Consider the following 19,387-nt stretch of genomic DNA (forward strand, 5'->3'; position numbering starts at 1 on the left):
TAGAAGTATAATTGAAAACTGAAATAGTTTTAAATAAATGATTGAATGTTTACAATTGATATATTATTTATTTTGATTCCTGAAATTTGCACGGTTTTTCTGAAATTAAAATAAACGATTTATTTCATTTGTTTTGAATTGATAAGCCAATAGTTTTAAAATATTTTGTTAATTCTGAAAGTTTATTTCAACCATTTTCATGGACAAATGGTTTTTGAAATGAGATTGAAAATATAGTTGAACATTCGATTTTACTAGTTTTGAACGAATTGCATAATGGTTTAAAAAAAAGTACGTTTTAAATCAAGAAAAGTTTCTCCGGACCATTCCGGTGGCCAATAAAGCTTTCCGAATTCAGCCATAATGACTAGGCCGAGTTTGGGGTGTTACACCTAGGAATTAGTTTTATTGGAGTGTTGCATTGGGCCACCAGGGCTTCAAATAAATGGACTTCTCCATAGGATCTACAAATCAAGCTAGCTTAAGTGTGTCAAATGAGCCCTATTTAATCAATTGACCTTTATGGGACGCTCCGTATGCATTCTTCACGAGCTTTCATCTGAGATTCGTGACATTGTCCTCCACCCATTCTTGTGACACCCTCGTCACGTCCTCAGAATGACACTGGCTTGAATGGTCTTGGAATTGTCTCAATGCCTTAGTTAATTCCCAATTAGTCTCTTTGTCAAGTTGTTCCACCCCTCGAAACATTTGCCTCAGCTTATGTCTCCACTATCGCCTAACTCGAATCGTTTCTCTCTTTTGTACATTTTGTTCGTAAGATCCCCACTACTCTTACTTGCTCCTATCGTGACTTGACTCGATTGGAATCCCCTAGATCTGCACAAATAGGCTTAGGTGTTCTCACATTGAACACTAGGTTAACCTTGAGTATAGGCATCAACTTTGGTTTGTAAGCCCCTCAACTTACTCACTTCAGAACTTTAAAAGGGCCCTTATATCTTTGCCAAGCCAGCGGTAAGCCATAATGTAGAACACTAGGAAAGTATTTGAGATGTAGCTGACTCATTGCATTTACTCGTTTTGCCTGCCTAGTTTGCATTCTCACTTTTCCCAAAAAGTTTGATGCACAACCTACATCTCTCATAGGTGGTAGCCTCACTGATAACTCAACAGGCTTCATATTAGTTTGTCGCACCTCTAACATTTCCAATGGGGTCTCATTAACACTTCAATCTACCAAGTCAATGTTCTTACCACAATGAACATCCTCCGACAATAACTATGAATGGAATGATTACACATAAAGGGGGATGACTCTATTTATAGTTGAGCTTCCCCAGATCCAATGGTACAGATTGAATTACATTAATGACTGAGATTAATGCCTATCTACAATATGAGAGTCCTAAAGGATTTTAACTCTATACAATCTTATCCCTTAAGATTACAAAATTTTTACTCTAGTAACTTTAGTTTTACTGGAGTGTTCCATTGGGCTACTAGGGCTTCAAGTAGATGAGTTTCTTTATATGTTCCACAAATGAGTCAATTCAAGTGGGACAAATTAGCCTCATTTAATCAATTGACCTCCATGGGTTGCTCTGTGTGCATTCGTCATGGGCTTTGATCTGTGGCTCGTGACACTAGACTTAATATTGCATTAGCACAGAAATGTAGGGAAGATAACAAAGCAATATTGTATTAGACAGTTGGGAAGTTGCAAATAAAATAATGATATCTCTAAGGAACTAAAGTCACATGCTTACATATGGAAGACTTAACATTCTAGAAGTCATCAGATCTTCAAACTCAAATTTTTGCTAGCTGTGTTGATTCTCTGTAATCAATATCAAGGTGTATCTTATGTTTCTTGGAGCAATCATATGTTAGAGAAGTGTCAAACAAACATTGGTGGGCCTTTATTCTATAGAAGTTGAATTTGTATAATGTTTTGAAGCTACTTAATAAGGTATTTGATTGAGAAGTTCAATTACGTGCTTAGACTTACTGATTCCATCTATAGGCCCTTGCAGATATCTTGTGACAATACTAGGAATAACAAAAGTGAAAGTTAAAACAAACAAATCAACATTAAGTACTTGGCAATCAAATATCACATTAGGTTCATGAAATTGCTCATTGAACACAAGCTAATAATAATAGATCCTCGGATAGAAGGCACGCCGCTAAAGTCGTTGAAGGATCATGTGGTTGAAATGGATTATTCTCAAACAAGTCACTACAAGATACTTTGTTCTTTAGTTTGTTTTCTTATTCTAATTTTATACATTTGGTTGAAAAAACAACCATCAGGATAGGACCTGGAGCAAACATGGAAGGTTTATTCATAACGTGATTTCCCACATGTATGAGTTTATTTAGAAAAAGGAAATTTGCATAGTAATGCATAAAAGGGAATACTCAATTAAATGAGAACTTACTGCCATGACTTCTGTAACTCTACTTTGCTACTTAAACATATGGTATTTAAAACTATCATTGAGGACAATAATATAAAATTTAGATTAAATGGGAGAATGCTGGAATATTTATTATTAAATAAATATTTTACTCATTAATAGTCCTTAATTTTACATTAAATTAAATAATTTTATTTCTTTTGAGTAATTACTATTAAATAATTACTTTTACTTGATAATTACTATAATTAAGTAATAATTTAAATAAAAGCGGTTGAGTTTAATGGTAACTCCTCCCACTTCCTAACCTTTTCTTTCCAAAATTATACCTAAAATTTTAGTGAGGTTTTCACTCTTCAGACGACCCCTTGCTTATTCAACTCCTATCTAATTAAAATTGCTTATATATCATTAAAAAAGTGAATGTATTTGAGAGGTTCCTCGGTTATAGAGACCTGATCAAATTAGTTTCTCTAAAATTGCTTATATATTATTTAATCTTTATACTATTAAAAAGAATTAAATAACACAAAATTGAAATAAAGTTAAAATTTACTATATAAAAATGTCATTTATTTGTTCATAGAGTTATTATTTTTAAGTTTTTTATGATTTTGTAAATTAAATATTTTATTTGGAATTGAATTGTAGTAGAACAAAATAATTTTCAAGATATTTTTCATACAAGAAATGCTAATTATGTTAGAATTTAGATTTACTTTATTCTTTTTAATAGTATAGGAGACTAAATTATTCCATTTAATAATAAATGGATTAATTTGGTCCTGTCCCTATATACAAGGACCTCCAAGTACTTTAACCTAATTAAAAGTGATTTTAAATATAGCCTACAATGGGACTCACGAAGTCGCAAAGGCTTTGCTTGATGTGGAGGAAAGAAAATTGAAAAGATGGAAAATTGAAAGGATGGAAAATTAGAAAGATGAAAAATATAAATTTTCTTTTTATAGGTGTGTATGGTAGAAAAAATGAAAAAATAGAAAGAAAATACCCCTTCATTGATTGGTGGAGTTAAAAAGTAAAAAGAATTACACTTTTATCTCATTTTCTCTCTCTCATCATTCTAATGATTGATGAAAAATGATCACCCGTACTATTTTCTTTTCCATCACTTTTCTTTCAAATTAAGGACACTCCAAATTTATTTTCTTTTCACTTTTTCACTCATTCTTTAGTTCCCTTCACTTTTTTTAGTTTCTTTGATTCCAACCCAAGCTTAGTTCTATAGAGCTTAGTGGATTTCTAAATAGCCCAAGTTGACTTCCGTCCCATGTGCGCTATACTCATGTTTGAATGTGCCAAAGAGTTGCAGTAACACAACTTATGTTGCTTCAAAACTGAGGCTGCAAGTTATTCTGTTTCTCCTTCTTAATCTTTCCTACACTAATGGTAAAGCACAATTCTTTAATTGAGTCACCAAGATTTCCTGATTTTTTATTCCATTTTCTTCACCATATAAAATGTAAACTGATGTTCTCTTTCTCACAAACCATTGTAGTAATTTGTTTAATACTAGTTGATTGAGATCATGTACCTCTTGTCTATGCTTGTTTTAGCTGAAACGGTCCTTGTATTAGGGCTTATCTTCAGTTCTCCTCTAAGGGAACTGGTGATGAGGATATTAGACATAATAACAGTAGGGAAAGCCACTCTGATTTTAAAGACTGTTGCAGCAACTTTGCTTCTTGTTTTCACCTCAATGTTATACGATGTGATAGAGATCAAAAAATGTTGGTCGGAAGGCGCTGTTCCTAATCCTGCCGATGAGATTCTAATGGCGAAACAAGTTTTGAAAGCATCCATGTGTAATTTCCTAACATGTCTGAAACTTCAGGTTTTAACTATATATATGTTTTGATCCTAAGATATTATGTATATGTTTCAGGGTTTGCTTTATTCCTTGCGTTGGCTACATATGGATTGCACTACTGTATCAAAGGGCTAGAAGGATCGAGGAGATTGGAGGCTGCTGAAGATAATAAACAATTGATGTTAGAACCCCCAAAGAATAATGCAACATCTTCAAAATGAACAATTGATGTTTGAACTTTTAAAAAAATATGAAGATTCCTCCTCTTCATGTAAGGTGTAATCATGCATAAGACAAGGTCATATGTTGACAAAAAATAAGAAGAAATAAGAACGTAATTGTGTAATGATCATTTGCTCAAATTTGAACTACCTAATTTGATTTACTTGGTCTTAACAACTAATGAGCTAACAATTTAAAGAAATGAAGACATTGTAAAAGGCTAATACCGAGTCTTGGGTCAACTGACTTGAAACAAAAGTTGGTAAACTGCAACGTATTGGTAAACTCCATTGTTGAAGATTAAACACCTCCTTTTTTGGTTTCACATGGGAAGCCTAAAGCTTTAACCAAAAACTGTGATTAGTTGACTTTTCTCATAGCTTGACTTTGTTAAAAGTCAGTGCCCCATACATTAAAATAATGGAGTCAACCCCCCCCCCCCCCTTGCAGTCTCCCCCAAGCACCCACTCCGTCACTAGAAGGAACTGATGCAGCTAATCAAATATCTAAGGGAATAAATGCAAGGTTTTTTATTTTCTATGTTTGCTTCGATCCTTCGTTCTTTTTGAAATATTCGTTTCTCAACTCGTATTTATTTAATGTACTTAAATCCTTGTTTTATGCAGGTAATTTGGCCTTCAACTTGCAAAGTAGAGCAGTAATGAACTGAGTTAGCCATAGGCACAATTGGCTATTGGATTGAAGAATATGTTAAGATTAATTAATGCTCATTACCTAAACCCATAAATGTAAGGAGAAGCCAAAGTTGACTTCTTTTTTCTGATCTGATCTGCCTAACCCTTTAAGTCTCCTCTGTTCACACAATGAATAGTCAATAGATAAGTTAGTCATCACCGGCGGCGGTGTTGGCATGCTACCGGCCGGTCGTCTCTGCCGGACGTTTTGAAACCAAGGAAAACAATTGGATAAACTAACAGCTACAATGAGGATTTGATTCGAATATGAAAAAGATGGGGTTGGATCATTGGAATAATAGAACAAGAAATTTCATTAACTGTCTCGAAATTGAGATTGTCTGATACAAAATAATCATCTGTTACACTGTTAAATGCCAAAATACTGCTGAAATAAATAGTGTTTTCTGCAGAATTGGCTGAGAAGAAATCCTCATCTAAGATTGGGGTTTCAGTTTCAAGTTGTTCTTCAAATGACTCCATGAATGACACAGTTGGAGATGAAAAGTCGTCTTCTGTGATATTATCGCTTCTTACTGTCATCCAATCTTCACTGAATGTCCAATTGGAAGCATTGGAAGAAGGTGGTGACAGAATTGATTGAAGCAATTTCTTGATCCTATCAGTGGGGGAATTCATGGAAATCTCTTTAGGAATCAAATTCTTAGGACTTTCCACCACATTAAATGAATCCCAGAAACCTTGATCCAGCACAGTATTTGGAGAATCCATGGTGGATTCTTTTACTTCCTTCAAAAGGGTATCTGATTCTTCCAAAAATGGATGTTGAAGCAATTCTTTAGCTGTCCATCTCTCTTTCAAATCCCTCTTCAAACATTTTCCCAGAAAATCCTTTCCTTTCTCAGAAAACCAACTTGGAATCTCAGGTACCTCGTCTGAAAATCCAATCTTATACAGAGCCGACACTGGATCATTCAGCTCCGGCCATGGCGAATTCCCAGTGCTCATCTCTATAATCGTACATCCAAGCGCCCATATATCAGCCTCAAAACCCTGCTCCTCCCCACGTGCCACCTCCGGTGCCATGAAAGCTGGTGTACCGGAAATTGCTGACGTGTCAAAAACTTGATTTTCTCCATCTTTTCCCATTAATTTAGCACACCCCAGATCAGCAATCTTCGCACCTTCTTTACCGATCAAAATGTTTTGGCTCTTGATATCACAATGTGCCACCCCATTAACGTGAAGATAACTCAAACCTTGTAAAATCTGTTGCGTATACAACCTAACTCTCTCTTCACCCAATCTTCCTCCAACTCTTTTTATTTCCTCGGAAAGCGTACCGCCGGTGACGTACTCCATGCAAAGATTGTACGTCGGCTTGTTGTTCGTTTCATTCGTAATATCGTACCCTATGTACTTAACAATGTGAGGACAGCTTAATTTTGACAAGACATAATTCTCTCTCTGCAAGAACATAGAGTGACATAACTCGGTTGACTTAACGGCAAAAAGCTCGCCGGAAGGGACTGCTGTGGCTAGAGACACGGTGGCGGTGGATCCTCTGCCTATGGCAGGCCCTCTGATCCACTCCATTAGAGCAAAAAAAGAAGCCACCAAGAAACAAAGAAAACAAAAATATGGGACTGGTGACTAATGCTATGATTTGTAAGGATATATATACATATGAATAAATAAATGAACTTTGGGGTAACCCTTGGTTTTGGTGACTTAATCCAAATACCAAAGCATATGCAACAACTTAGGAAAGATTCTTAATGACAAAAATCTGTCATGGCTTTCTTTTGAGTACATAGAGCAAGAATGTAACACGTGGCGCGAATTTAGTGAATGCTGACCGCCTATGGACGGCGCCATGGCGGTTTGCTTATGCTTGTAATAAAGCCATTCACATGAAGACACATGAGCACGTGCCGAGATTGCGGGTTGTTAATTACAATTATCCTATTATTGGCTAATTTTAATCTTTTTAATCCATTAACATTGTGATTTTTTGCGGCGCAAAGATGATTAATCTTCAATTTTAACAATGTGAACACAATTAAGTACTTTTTAGTTTTTTTGTGTGTAGCTTAACTTACAAGCTGTAAACACACACACACATATATATATATTGCTTATAGTTGATGGCGAAGGATAAAACAGAGGGTACCCATTGTATTTTACTATGCTTTTCTTGGGGGGCTTAATTGGATAGGCGTGGATGTGAAAGCATGCATGAATCATATATGTTTAGTAACTTAAGGAACTATTCTAGATCATACTAAAAGAGTAGCTATTAATCATTGTCCTAAAATATATTTAATTTATAAAGTTTTTAGTTTGATTAGTCTTTTTAAAATAAAATTTTCATCTTTTGACCTATGAAATTTTATAATTTTATTTCGAGCAATTTAATATCAAATTTTTAATCTTATCTTATTTCAGAAATTGACTTAAATTTGGATAAATAAAAATGGTTTAAGTAGGTAGAAGGACAATTTGAAAATATCAATATTCTTTTTGCAATGTGAAAACAACAAAAGCTTTTTTTTGGCATAAAGGCTTAAAAGCATGTTGTTGTTCCAGTGGCAATCAAAATTCAAGAGTTGGCCTATTGATTGGAGGAATCAAAGCAAAAGTAAATAAGGCCAACAAAAGAGGTTGCAACCAACATCAAGAAAAAAAAAATTTAAATTAAAGTTAAAAAAAGAGCACACACTGTTATTTTCATTTTCCAATGTCTGCAAAGTTGTGTTGAATAAGGTGTTTGGAAGAAAAGAGAATTTAGGGGTTTTTAATGGAACACTTGAGTGAGGTTCAAGCAATTCCGAACTATATATGAAAGTCAACTTTTCTCATGAAATGATGAAATCCCATCTCTAATCTGAACTCAAAACTTAAACCCTTTTGTCACTTTTGGGTTTAGAATAGTAGTGTAGGGCTCCTTCATTGCATCTTGTCGGTGCTGACATCGTTTACTGACCTTTCAAGCTCACCCTTTACAGCTAGGTGAACACATGAGTTTATGATCCATTCTTTTACTTTGATCTGAATTTGGTAGATACCAACAATGCCACTTCCACTCTTCTTCTCTTTTTTAATCTGGCAAATAAATTTATTAGCACTTACACGAGGAATAAAGTTCGAGTTTCATCAACAGTTTCATTTAAAGAGTGATTTATTCGTACCTCTTTCAACTTTCTATAAAGTTAATGGCATATCTTGATCCTAAACCGAGATAGCCTCTTATTACCAAAACTTTTCTTTAAAAGTATCATGGAAGCCCTTGTATTAGAAGTCACATTGTATATTGCTTTCTCTACCCAAAAAATGGACAAATTAGTCTCTATATATTAGATTAAAGAGCAAATTGGTCATCTTAATTAAAAATTTCATTCATTTATAATGTAAAAAACTGTATAGCAAACAGATAATCAAATAGTGACAAATAGTATGCCATGTCTATCTCATGCTAATACGTAAAAACTAATTTTTAACAAAAGGATTAATTTATTTTTGTAAAAACAATCCATAAAATAAAAGTACTTATAAGTTTTACTTAGTTGCTTGATGATGAGGGAAATTGGTTGTACATTGAACATTGTCCATTGCCAATTTAGTCTTAGCTGTACAAACTAACACCGAAGGGAACCCAAAATTTAAAAGACTACTGACAATGAATGTTGTTTTAATAATCAAAAACAGCTATGACTAATCAATTTATTTGTGTTTTGATTGGGAGCTACCTTGATTGGCTGGCTGTATAAATTCCCATTTACATGATGACAGTTGTATTTAGACATTGAGGACTCAAATAAAAATAATGACAGCCTAAACCTTATCTAACATATTTTTTGCTAATCATTGTTCCAATCAATGTTTTCGATCGAATCTATATTTCTCTGTTTGGATAACTTTTATCCTATAAAATGGAAATTCAGTTTAATTCGATTGTTTTGGACCCAACTACAAGTGAAAATCAAAATGGCACATCCATTCATCCTTTTCATTATGCCAGCTATCTATTTTAGTATACGTAGCTGGCTAATATTATCCTAACAGTTAAATACCTGACTGCAATAACTTCAATTAATCCCTTGTTTTCATGCCCTCATGCATGCCTTAAATTAGGCATTAATGTCCTGCAATGGTAAAGTATGGAATTAATAGTAAAATTAGATATGCATGGATCGAGTGAAACTCATTCAATTAAATTTACTGAAGTTGACAATTTTTAAGTTTGGAAGATTAGCCAACTTGTTATACATTTTTAATTGGGATCTAAGTATTTTTGAGTTGAGATGTCTTGAGGCCATCAAAGGTGATATGAATGTCTAAGATGATCCATGTTGGAACCGAATGAAGTAGTAAAGTTCAAACCCAAATACACTTTACATTTGGAAGCTCAAGATAGGATCACTTTAGTGAAGATTGGGCAAGCAGCATTTTTGGATGGGATTAAAACATAAACTTTTGACTTTGAATGCACTTTTAAATCATACTGGGTAAATTTTTAAAGTTGTAACTTTACTTATATAAAAGTCCGACACTACATTTTATATATTTATTTATTTCAAATTTTAAGAGGTTTTAAAGTTGTTTTAGAGTGTTTCTTGCTCATCAAGAATGTTGAATTCAAGAAGGATACATTCTTGAACAGCCAACTTTTAGAATTCTATGTTGAGTTAGGAGTTTGCTTTCTATTTTTAGTTTCATTCAATAAAATACTTTTTGAATTTTTTTTAAAAGAATTGAATGATTCGTTTGTGTTATTTTTCAAAAGTTGTTTCAAAGATTGTTAATAGGAGTTGTTCGTACTTCAAATTTTAAAAAATATTCAGTGAGACACCTGCCTTCACTTCAGTTTCTATCTTTCCATCCACAGTTTCTTAAATCTGAAGAAACCTTCTTTTCAAATTTCCTTGGCCAATTCTTTTATTCAAATTATTATAGTTAATTCGTTGACGTATAAGTCAATTTCGAAAGTTCTACTTCAAGTCCAATTCCAGCTTGAATCATCGTGGACATACTGCATCAATTCCAACTTTTGTCAATACCCTGCAGTAGAAAAAGTCTAGTTTGGTTCATTTTTCTTTTTCTTCAGAAGGTTTTTAGTTTTCCCTTTCATGTTTGTTTGATGAGAACATGGGATATAAGATACGAAACCAAATCAAAAATTGAAAAGAAATCCAATTACATGTTAATCTAATGATGAATTTTCCCTTTATTATTTTAGAATTAGACACAATGAATTGAAAAGTAAAACTCACACATGATATTTATACATGGTGAGGCTTGGACCTAAGAACTCAAGGTCCCAAAGCTAAGTCAGTGTCTAATTGACAACATAATTTGATCTTTTGCGTTTGAAATATTATTATTAGATCTATACTTATAAGATTGTTGCATTAAAGTGATTATATCATACAATTAAATCATGTGAAAATTCAACCAATCATGTTCAATCAATAATAAAGTTAAATATCAATCAAATGCTAACACTTGTTTTAAAGAAAATATATTATCACTTAAATGGAAACAGTAGTATTATATATTTGGACCAATTTAACATTGTAAAAGTAAAGAAAGCAAATGATGCTAAATTAAGATGGAGAGACTAAATTTCTAATTCCAATATAGTAAAAAAAAAAGTTGGTTATTTTGCAATAACGGAAATATTGTATTTGTTTAGTGGAACGAGATTTTAGAAACAGTGTTGTAGCGTTTAGTTGTTATAATTGATGTCACTGCACAATAGCTGGCAATAGAATTGTAACTGCTTCCTAACCAACGTTCTTTACTAAGAATCAATGCTAGAAAAGGAAAATCATTTAGATTTTCTTTTCTTTCTCTCACGTTCTTTCTCAATTCGTTTTCTCTTTTTCACAATGCCGCTCATATCAATTTTGGTATTAGAGCTGCGACTTGCCCATGACTATAGGAGATGGTGTGTGGACAAGGCATTTTTTTGAAGCTTTTCTAGGTAAACATGAAACCATAGCGACAGCTATTAGTACTGTTAAAGGGACGGGCATTTTGGAGGGACAGAGAGTGGTGCGTCACCAATGATAGGGGAATTGGCTATAGTAAGTTGTGCAGACTCCAATGACTAGTATAATCACGCCTATAACTTGAAGTGCCCTAAGTTTAATGGTACTGATTTTCGTTGATAGTGGGCAAAAATGGGGCAACTTTTTTAAGTTGAGCCAGTATCTGTCTTGCAGGGATGTGCCCTACCATGGCATCATTTGAATGATAATAACAATGGTGGTATAAATTAGTTGAATTGGAAAAGATTACTTGAGGAATTTGCAAGAGAGGTTTGCCCTAATGGATTTTGAGGATTCAATGGCAAGCTGGTATCTTTAAAGCAGAAGAGCAAGTTAGTTGAGTAGTTTCATAAGGAGTTTGTAAGTCTCTTTAACCAAATTTCTTTATCTTCTCAACATGCTCTTAGCATATTTGTCGGTAACTTGAGGCTAGATATTGCCCAGTACCTTTAAGTCTAAGAATTTGTTGGAGGCATTGCATATGGCTAAGCAATTGGAGGCAATTCTTTAGCCGAGTCAAAGGAAATCTTTTGCTTAACCCCAGTTTGCTAGATCAAATGCTAGTTTTCTTTCGATTTCTTCTAATAAGTCCTCACTTTTCTTTTCTTTTTTTTTTTGGTCCTAGAACTGCTAACGCTCCTGAAGCAATAACTAAATCTGTTAACCAGTTTGTGTTACTAAGTGATAGTAAACTTGGCAACAAACTCCCTACCCAAGCTGAGATTGAATATAGGAGGACAAGAGGCTTATGGTGTTGGTGTGGGGCCAAGTATGTTCCTAGTCATAAATTTACAAAGCCATAGCTCAAGAAGCATGTAAGAAAAGTACCGGTTCAAATTTAATGGAGCTGTCACTTAGGTGCTGGTTCGAAGGACAAACTCCTTCCTTGAAGACGCCACGTAACAACAATTTCCTCAATTTAATCCTTGAGAACAAGGATTTTGGGGGCGCCGGGGGGGGGGGGTGCAACAATCGCAGTATTGTAATTCTTTCTTAGTTGTTCAGTGGAATGTTGCATTTGCATCTATTTTTCAAGTTTTTATTAAGAAATGCAATGCTGGCATAAGAATGAAGTTAAAAATTGAACTCAAGTTCTCAAGTTTCATAAAATAAAATAAAGAAGTATTGACCATATCATATCTTGACTTGTATGATACAGTAACTATACAAATTCAAATTATGTTACCCTTGTTCTCTATCGTATAAAAAATACATTTTATTAACTAAAAAAATGCATCATTTTTTAAAATCAAATTTCACTTTGAACTAACGCCTATGACTAAGGAACATTTGACCCAATGATCAAACAGACCTGAGATTTACCTCCCGCGACATACATTTAAAACAAGAAGCAATAACAAGCAATATCACGTTTTGAGATTTAACCCCTCCCCTCAAAAAAATTAATGTCCGGCATTCCTGGTTTTCATAGCCCCCGAAATCATCTTTAGCTCTCTAACAAATGCTATTTAAACCAATTGCATCATTATGCTATTATAGGTAAAGAGAGGAACGGATGCCGTGAAATCCTTTCTTAGTCAAAATGCCATAATACGATACAATCCGGATTAAATCACAGATCATGTTTTGCACAAGTATTTACATACAATCATCTTTGATACTTAATCCCATAAGTTTAGGAGTGTACTACTTGAACAGCATGGCACTCGGGTGTTCAGATTTAGAAAAGATTAGCTTATGCAGCCTCAGCAAATCCAATTTGCATGTTCCCATAGTCAAATACTGTATGGAACTGGCCCATAAATACATCACCCAGGATCCTGTTCATCAATGAATACTAGTATGATTATCATAGCATCAAATGTTTTCCAGCCTAAAAGTAAACGTCTAGTGTGAATATAAGTTAATTGTAGAAAACATAATTATCCTTCAATATATATCTATGAACCAGTAAAAAGAATACCAGAGAGGTCCGCGAGGAGGTGGTACATCCAGAGCAGTGAATCCACTAATGCATTGAGCCCCATCTCCCTCGCCCACTTTCATGACATACTGATTCCCAACACCAGAAGGACAGAGGTCAGGAACAAAGAAAGAATCACCAAAAACCAAGGGCAAAGGCAAGAATTTTAAACTTGGGGGCCAAAACAAAATTATAACATCTATAGGGGTACCAACGGTAAAAATTTTGCATCAATGAGCTTAAATTAAATTATTAATTTTTTGGAAGACCAAAATTATTATTGTTCCATTTAACCAAGAGGGACCAAGGCCTCTGCTTTCCCCTAGCTTCGCCCCTGCTGAACACTAACATTGCAATCAACTCGAGATACTTAATAGTTTATTACTTAGACCCACCCAAAACATATAAATATTGATATACATGATTTTTTGTTTTCTTTTTTGAGGGTGAAATGATGACAACCAGGATTATCATGAACCAAATCAAAGGAGACCAAAGAACCGTAACACAAATTCAGCATTGTATATCATACCTGCTCAGGACGGAGCTCAAATAACTTTCCAGCAATTGTGAAAGAGACGCTGGGCATAGAAGATAGACTTTTACAGTCAATACTTGATTCTCCCATTGGACTAGGCAGCCGATCACAGAGCTGCAATTATCAATTTGGGAAAACATGAGTCCAAAAAAGAACTTGCCAAAATATGCTCAGAGGTTGTCAAAGCGGATGCTTATTCACCTCATTGACATAGTCAATTATATGGTCCTGTGTCTGGTTCTGCTTAAGCTGGTTTTGCATCCATATAACTGCCATCTCACAGGTAGAACACATAGCATCGCGTAAACTGCCAGAGGCTTTTCCAGCATTCTCGTTCACAATGCTTTCAATCTCCATACTGAACAAGATAAATTTACAAAATCAATTAAGCAAGATCACATTCATTCAGACAATTACAAATATTTCTAAGCTCACTGATTTGAGTTAAAGCAACTTCACTCTAGGGAAAAAATCAGGGGGAAAACAGAAGAGACTTGTGTACAACCTTACACCTTGAGTTCCATCAAATAAGCATAGACCAATTTGTGAGCAGATTTTCTTTGGTTCATCCTGTCAATGCAGGATAATAAATAGAATAACGAAGAAGTCCAGCAAGAAACTACCAGATCATACTCTAAAGTTAACCATCTCCAGATACCATTTGCATTACAATTAAAGCAAGTTAAAACAGATCATGTACCTTCGCTAATAGCATATCAAGTATCTTCTCTCCGTATTCAGAAACTACAGCCTTGCATTCTTGACTTACAACCCCAGATGCTCCAATAGCATGATTGATTTGAGTAATAATACCCTGAAAACATGGTATGAAAAACAATCACTGACAAAAGACCAGGACTAACAGTCCATTTTTGGCAGCAAATAGACAATGCATGCACAGGATCAATTAAATGACTTCTATTAGCACTTGCCAAGCACTTATAATCATAGACATCTATAATCAGATTGTCCTACTACATATCAAGGTAAACATGTACAAAAGGTCCTGAATATATGCTCTCACTATAGCAATGACACTAGGGGGATAAGCTGGAATATGCATTTCATAAGATAGAAAACAACCTTATAGAGGTTACACAGTGAAACTTGAATGAGTAACAAACAATATCCATATCCAAATCCCGGAAGGAGCAAATTGTTACTTCAGTCATGAACATCAGTACAATTACATCCAGATAATTGTTTAGTGGAAGGATAGGAGTGCAACTATATGCTTAGAGTTGTTAGTCAAAGGACAGATTTGAGTATGGGCAGAATGATACGTCCAATGTTTCCATGAGAAACAATCATAGAATGGACAAAACATGGTTGATACTTGACAGCAACTTGCTACAGAAGCACGGCTACAGAAGAATGCATACACACATAAATAGACACAAATTAATACAAACCGTAGGACCAGCCAACAAAGAAGTCCCTGAATCAGCAATAGCACTGCAGCCACCGGCACAAAATCCTGTGAAGGAGTAAGAATATAAGGAAACAAATAAAAGACAACAAAATATTTGCATGTCCTTATGAATTATATTAATCCAGTTAAGCAGAATATTGGGGAACAGGCTCGACAATTATTTCCAGAAGATAACTTTGAGGACTTCTCACCTGTTGTTTCGTTACCAATCAGGAAATCACCCATATCAAACTGCGAGACAAAGAAACAGTAGCATTATAAAAGGAATACATGAAATCAAATATATTGTATAAAACAAGGAATGTTTGAAATCCTAACCTGCCAGTATCCTTTCCGTGTTACAGGAACATAAGTGTGATTCCCCTTGAAATGTTTAGGATCCATCCCGCCAAATACCAATTCCCCACCAAGATTATCTTCGGAGTTGCGGCTAAGCCAAAATGAAAAAACCGGTTCCTTAACAAGACCTTGGTTGACCATATTGTACCTGGAGCACTTACAGAATCAAAATCCTAAACCAGTAGCAGTTGCATTCTTAATACTCACAATATAAACATCTTACGCCAATAAAACTGAAACAAAAAGCACAAAGAAACAAAAAAGAGGCTTTTACATACCACACAGGCACAGCATTTCCTACTGAAATCTCTTGAAATCCAAGACCAAGTATACCATCGAATTTGGCAAGCAAGAATGTTAAGCTGGGCTCACTTGTTGCCTCAATAAATTCCTAAACAGATGAAAGAAGAAAAGTTACTGAGCAACATGGACCATCACCAACAGCCATGATGGTGACATATATAATAAAAAAATTATTGATGATACCTGATTTTTAACTACAAGATCACCAACTGTTACGTGGTCCTCGCTAAAGAATCCAGAAATTTGTCCAGTACCATATTTAATATCCGCAGGTTTACCTGCAAGTGGAATCATTTAAAAGAAAACATATAGGCAGCTACTTTATTATACTCACTTTGACTGAAATGAACAACAGTTAGTTTTAATATCCTTCCGGTCACCTTTATCCAAGTTTTTCCAATCTAAAGCACAATAGAACTGATTATGAATAACAACAAGCAGACATGAGTTTTTCAAATGCAGGAGATGAGGCGTATATATATATATATATATATATATAAAGCAGTTAAAAGAATGCATAAGGAAAAGAATAATAACACCTAAATCAAACTACTGAATTTGTTCTAAGCGGTACTTATAGATTGATCTAAAGACAATACCCAATTTATGAATGGAAAAAGAAAATCATAATCATAATCAAGAAGACATGGATTTCAGGAAACCTAGAATGAACCAAGAAGCAGAAACAAACCATTAGCATTGTAGGTACTTGAGTGGCTTGATTTATATCTTGAATGGAAATAGCAAGCTATCTGCACCCAGACACCAGTAAAACCTTAGAAATATTCCAAATTTACACAAATCCAACCCTTAAGTACACCAAGAAAAATTTGAGGAATTAAACTCACTGAGAAATAACACTTAGATGAAGGCACCCACAAATTAGAACTCCCAGTGTCAAAAATTACAGTGAAGTTCTGTGGAGGCGTGCCAATACCAATTTCACCAAAGTACTGAGCATCCATGTAGTTCTTTAGTGCCACTATATCAATATCCTTTGACTCCTGTAAGTTGCCATGAAGATACTTTCTAAAAGAACCTCTCAACGCTTCTCCCTCCTTGGAATCAAGTTGGGCAGCTAACAGATTGTTGCGATCAAACTTTCTCTTCTTCAGTCCAATTCTGAACAATCCGTCATTGGATGTGGAAAAGACAATAGGAAACAGAAGACAAAGAAAAACAGTGACAACGGTAGTTTGAACTATCGTCCCCATTCAGAAAACTGCAAGTCTGCAATTGAAAGGCAATGATTCAAAGATTTTTGCCAGATACAGTTAGAACTAGAAATGGCAAGCTGAAAAAACAAGATATCAACACACAACTAGATATAATCTTGTCTCATAACAGGTAGGCAACAAGCCACTTTTCAACTACATGGGATAAAAACCATTGACCGTTGACCTAAGTCTAGAACATTTATTCACTGCCAAGTAAAGTTCTGTCCTCAAAGAGTAAACAGATGCTCAATTTTAGTGACATCATGGCCATTCCATTCTTTTTCATAATCAAATCTTCACATCACATAATTTTGGTGCCGAGAAAACACAATAAACAAACATAAACACATCTATAAATACTACTAAGGTCAAAATAATTTGATTCCAGCTATGAGGAATCTTAATTAGGCTCAAATGTTTACTCCATCCAAATTAGTTAAAAATAATGGAAATCAAAACGAATGCCAATCGAAGTTAACTAGTTAACCTTCACTTTTCTCAGGTAATAAACACCGAAAATCCCTCAATATCTAACCAACCCAACAGGAAAAAAACTGAAAAAATTATTAGAAACTTAAACGGATAATCCGAACTTCAAATGTTACACGGTCAACTCCAAACTACTATCAATCAAACTAGATATTCACTCAATAACCCTTTTTTTCAGGCAATTTCAGTTTTCTACGAATGTTACACGGTCAACTCCAAACTATTATCGATCAAACTAGATATTCACTCAATAACCCTTTTTTTCAGGCAATTTCAGTTTTCTACGATTCTAAAACCTAAATATCACACAATATTCCTGCCCAAGAAATGCAAAATCACTACAAAAAGAACACTCAAAAAGAAATCAAAAGCATATATAAGAACAAATAATAGAGAAAAGGAAAGAGAAATTACATAATAAGCCAAGGTCAAGAATTTTTACAAAAAAGAAAAGAAATTTCTTACGTTTTTGTTTATGATTTCAATTTTTAAGAACAGACTGAGCAGAAAAACTAGAGTACGAACCTGAACTCTTTATTCAGAGTGTTGAATTAGATTAGCGGGATTCTTGGTGGATCGTATCCGTACACGTGGAGTCGTGTGTTAGTTGAGAATTAAGATGATATTTTTAAATTTGTTGACCTTTTTTTCTTATCGAGCAAAATCTGAATCGGATGAATGTATAATAAGGATGGTATTGAGAGCTAAATCACACCGTTGATCTTGTGATGAGAGGTTTGGAAGAAGTGAATTTAAGATGATAGATCCGGTAACACTGGAAGTTTGAAGGGTAGTTTAAGATGCTTCTTTGTCTATTTTCTTCTACATTTAGGCTGCGTATCTTGTTTCTACTTTCTACATAACAATCATTCAAAAACCGGATCCCACATGTGTGCCATGCCTAATCAATGGATCATAATTTATTGCTTATATTTTAAAACAAAAATGATAGGCAGTTCTTAGGTCATATTAATTTATTTCAGGAATAAGATCATACAGTTCCGGAGAGACAATAAATATTTGTCGTAAGTGGTGAATGACAAACTCCATCAACACAATATATGTTTCAATCTTAGTATCAATAGAACATTGTGGTACGTTGACAATTGACTCTATCACAACTCAAGTACGGCATTTGTGGAGTGATTGCAAACACTTAATATGATAAGAAAATCAACTTTGGATAATGCAAAGCGGTGGGCAAAAAATCGACAAAAGAACCGAGCATTAACCAAATTGGAGGGGACATCGACAAAGTCATCCCTAAAACCACTTGCAAAAGCAAGACTACATGTATAAGCAAATGTCACAGGCCACAGATTAAAGGCTATGACCATTACGCACAAAATGTCTCATGGAGGTCAACTTATTAAATGGGGCTCATTTGACCCGCTTGAATTTGTCTGACTTGTGGAACATATGGATAAACTCATCTACTTGAAATCTTGGTGGCCCAAAGAAACACTCCAGTAAAACTAAAATTACTTAGGTAATTAATGTAAATACTAAGTGACAAATATGTATAGAGTTTAAATCCCTTAGGACTCTCATTTTGTCGATAGGCACAAATTGTAACCGTCGATGTAACTCAATCTATATTGTTGGATTTAGGGGAGCTCAACTATAAATAGAGGCATTCCCCTTTATTTTATTCACTCAATTGTAAACTTTCAAAGTAATAGAATACTTTTAAGAGTATTTACTCAAACAATTGGTGTGTGCTATTTTTCTGACTTTTCTATTTGTTTTTTGCTTTTTCGTTTCGAGTTTGCTTCCGCTTTGCCACATCAGTGAAAATGCTATACATTAAAAAAATTCTACTAATTTTAAATAAAATAGCCATTGGATTAAATTTGAAAGAAAAATAAAAGCAAAATAGGCGATTGGATTAAATTTGAAAAAATTAAGAAAAGTTTAATAATTTTCTAAAACCTGAGAATCCCAATATAAAATTTTAGTTCTTCTCATCATTTCCATGGCAGAATTTTTAGGTCACAAG

The 19,387-nt window shown here is 34.3% G+C and overlaps 3 protein-coding genes across 5 annotated transcripts; 1 reads left to right on the top strand and 2 right to left on the bottom strand.

Moving 5' to 3' along the window:
- Positions 1-3,908: 3,908 nt before the first annotated feature.
- On the top strand, positions 3,909-4,577 carry LOC105787202 (uncharacterized). The gene is made up of 2 exons (XM_012613634.2): positions 3,909-4,210; positions 4,291-4,577. Exons 1-2 carry the CDS (start codon positions 3,934-3,936, stop codon positions 4,434-4,436), a joined length of 423 nt encoding a protein of 140 aa, XP_012469088.1. The 5' UTR covers positions 3,909-3,933; the 3' UTR covers positions 4,437-4,577.
- Positions 4,578-5,229: 652 nt separating this feature from the next.
- On the bottom strand, positions 5,230-6,820 carry LOC105786764 (mitogen-activated protein kinase kinase kinase 18). The gene has a single exon (XM_012613245.2). The coding sequence runs from the start codon at positions 6,687-6,689 to the stop codon at positions 5,376-5,378; it is 1,314 nt and encodes a 437-aa protein (XP_012468699.1). The 5' UTR covers positions 6,690-6,820; the 3' UTR covers positions 5,230-5,375.
- A 5,843-nt stretch (positions 6,821-12,663) lies between these two features.
- On the bottom strand, positions 12,664-18,124 carry LOC105780938 (aspartic proteinase). 3 transcript variants are annotated; one of them, XM_012605486.2, is made up of 14 exons: positions 17,914-18,124; positions 16,531-16,912; positions 16,374-16,434; positions 15,866-15,960; positions 15,658-15,770; positions 15,359-15,527; positions 15,232-15,271; positions 15,021-15,085; positions 14,309-14,422; positions 14,114-14,178; positions 13,810-13,966; positions 13,603-13,722; positions 13,071-13,159; positions 12,664-12,927 (listed from the first exon to the last, which is right to left on the bottom strand). In XM_012605486.2, the coding sequence occupies exons 2-14, from the start codon at positions 16,894-16,896 to the stop codon at positions 12,843-12,845; spliced, it is 1,539 nt and encodes a 512-aa protein (XP_012460940.1). In that variant the 5' UTR covers positions 16,897-16,912; positions 17,914-18,124; the 3' UTR covers positions 12,664-12,842. The 3 variants fall into 3 exon arrangements, with proteins under 3 accessions (XP_012460940.1, XP_012460935.1, XP_012460948.1); XM_012605481.2 differs by having other exon boundaries at positions 17,854-17,991; XM_012605494.2 differs by lacking the exon at positions 17,914-18,124 and adding an exon at positions 17,803-17,886.
- Positions 18,125-19,387: the final 1,263 nt, after the last annotated feature.

Source organism: Gossypium raimondii, chromosome 1 (genome assembly GCF_025698545.1).
Source record: "Gossypium raimondii isolate GPD5lz chromosome 1, ASM2569854v1, whole genome shotgun sequence".
Classification (NCBI taxonomy): Eukaryota; Viridiplantae; Streptophyta; class Magnoliopsida; order Malvales; family Malvaceae; genus Gossypium; species Gossypium raimondii.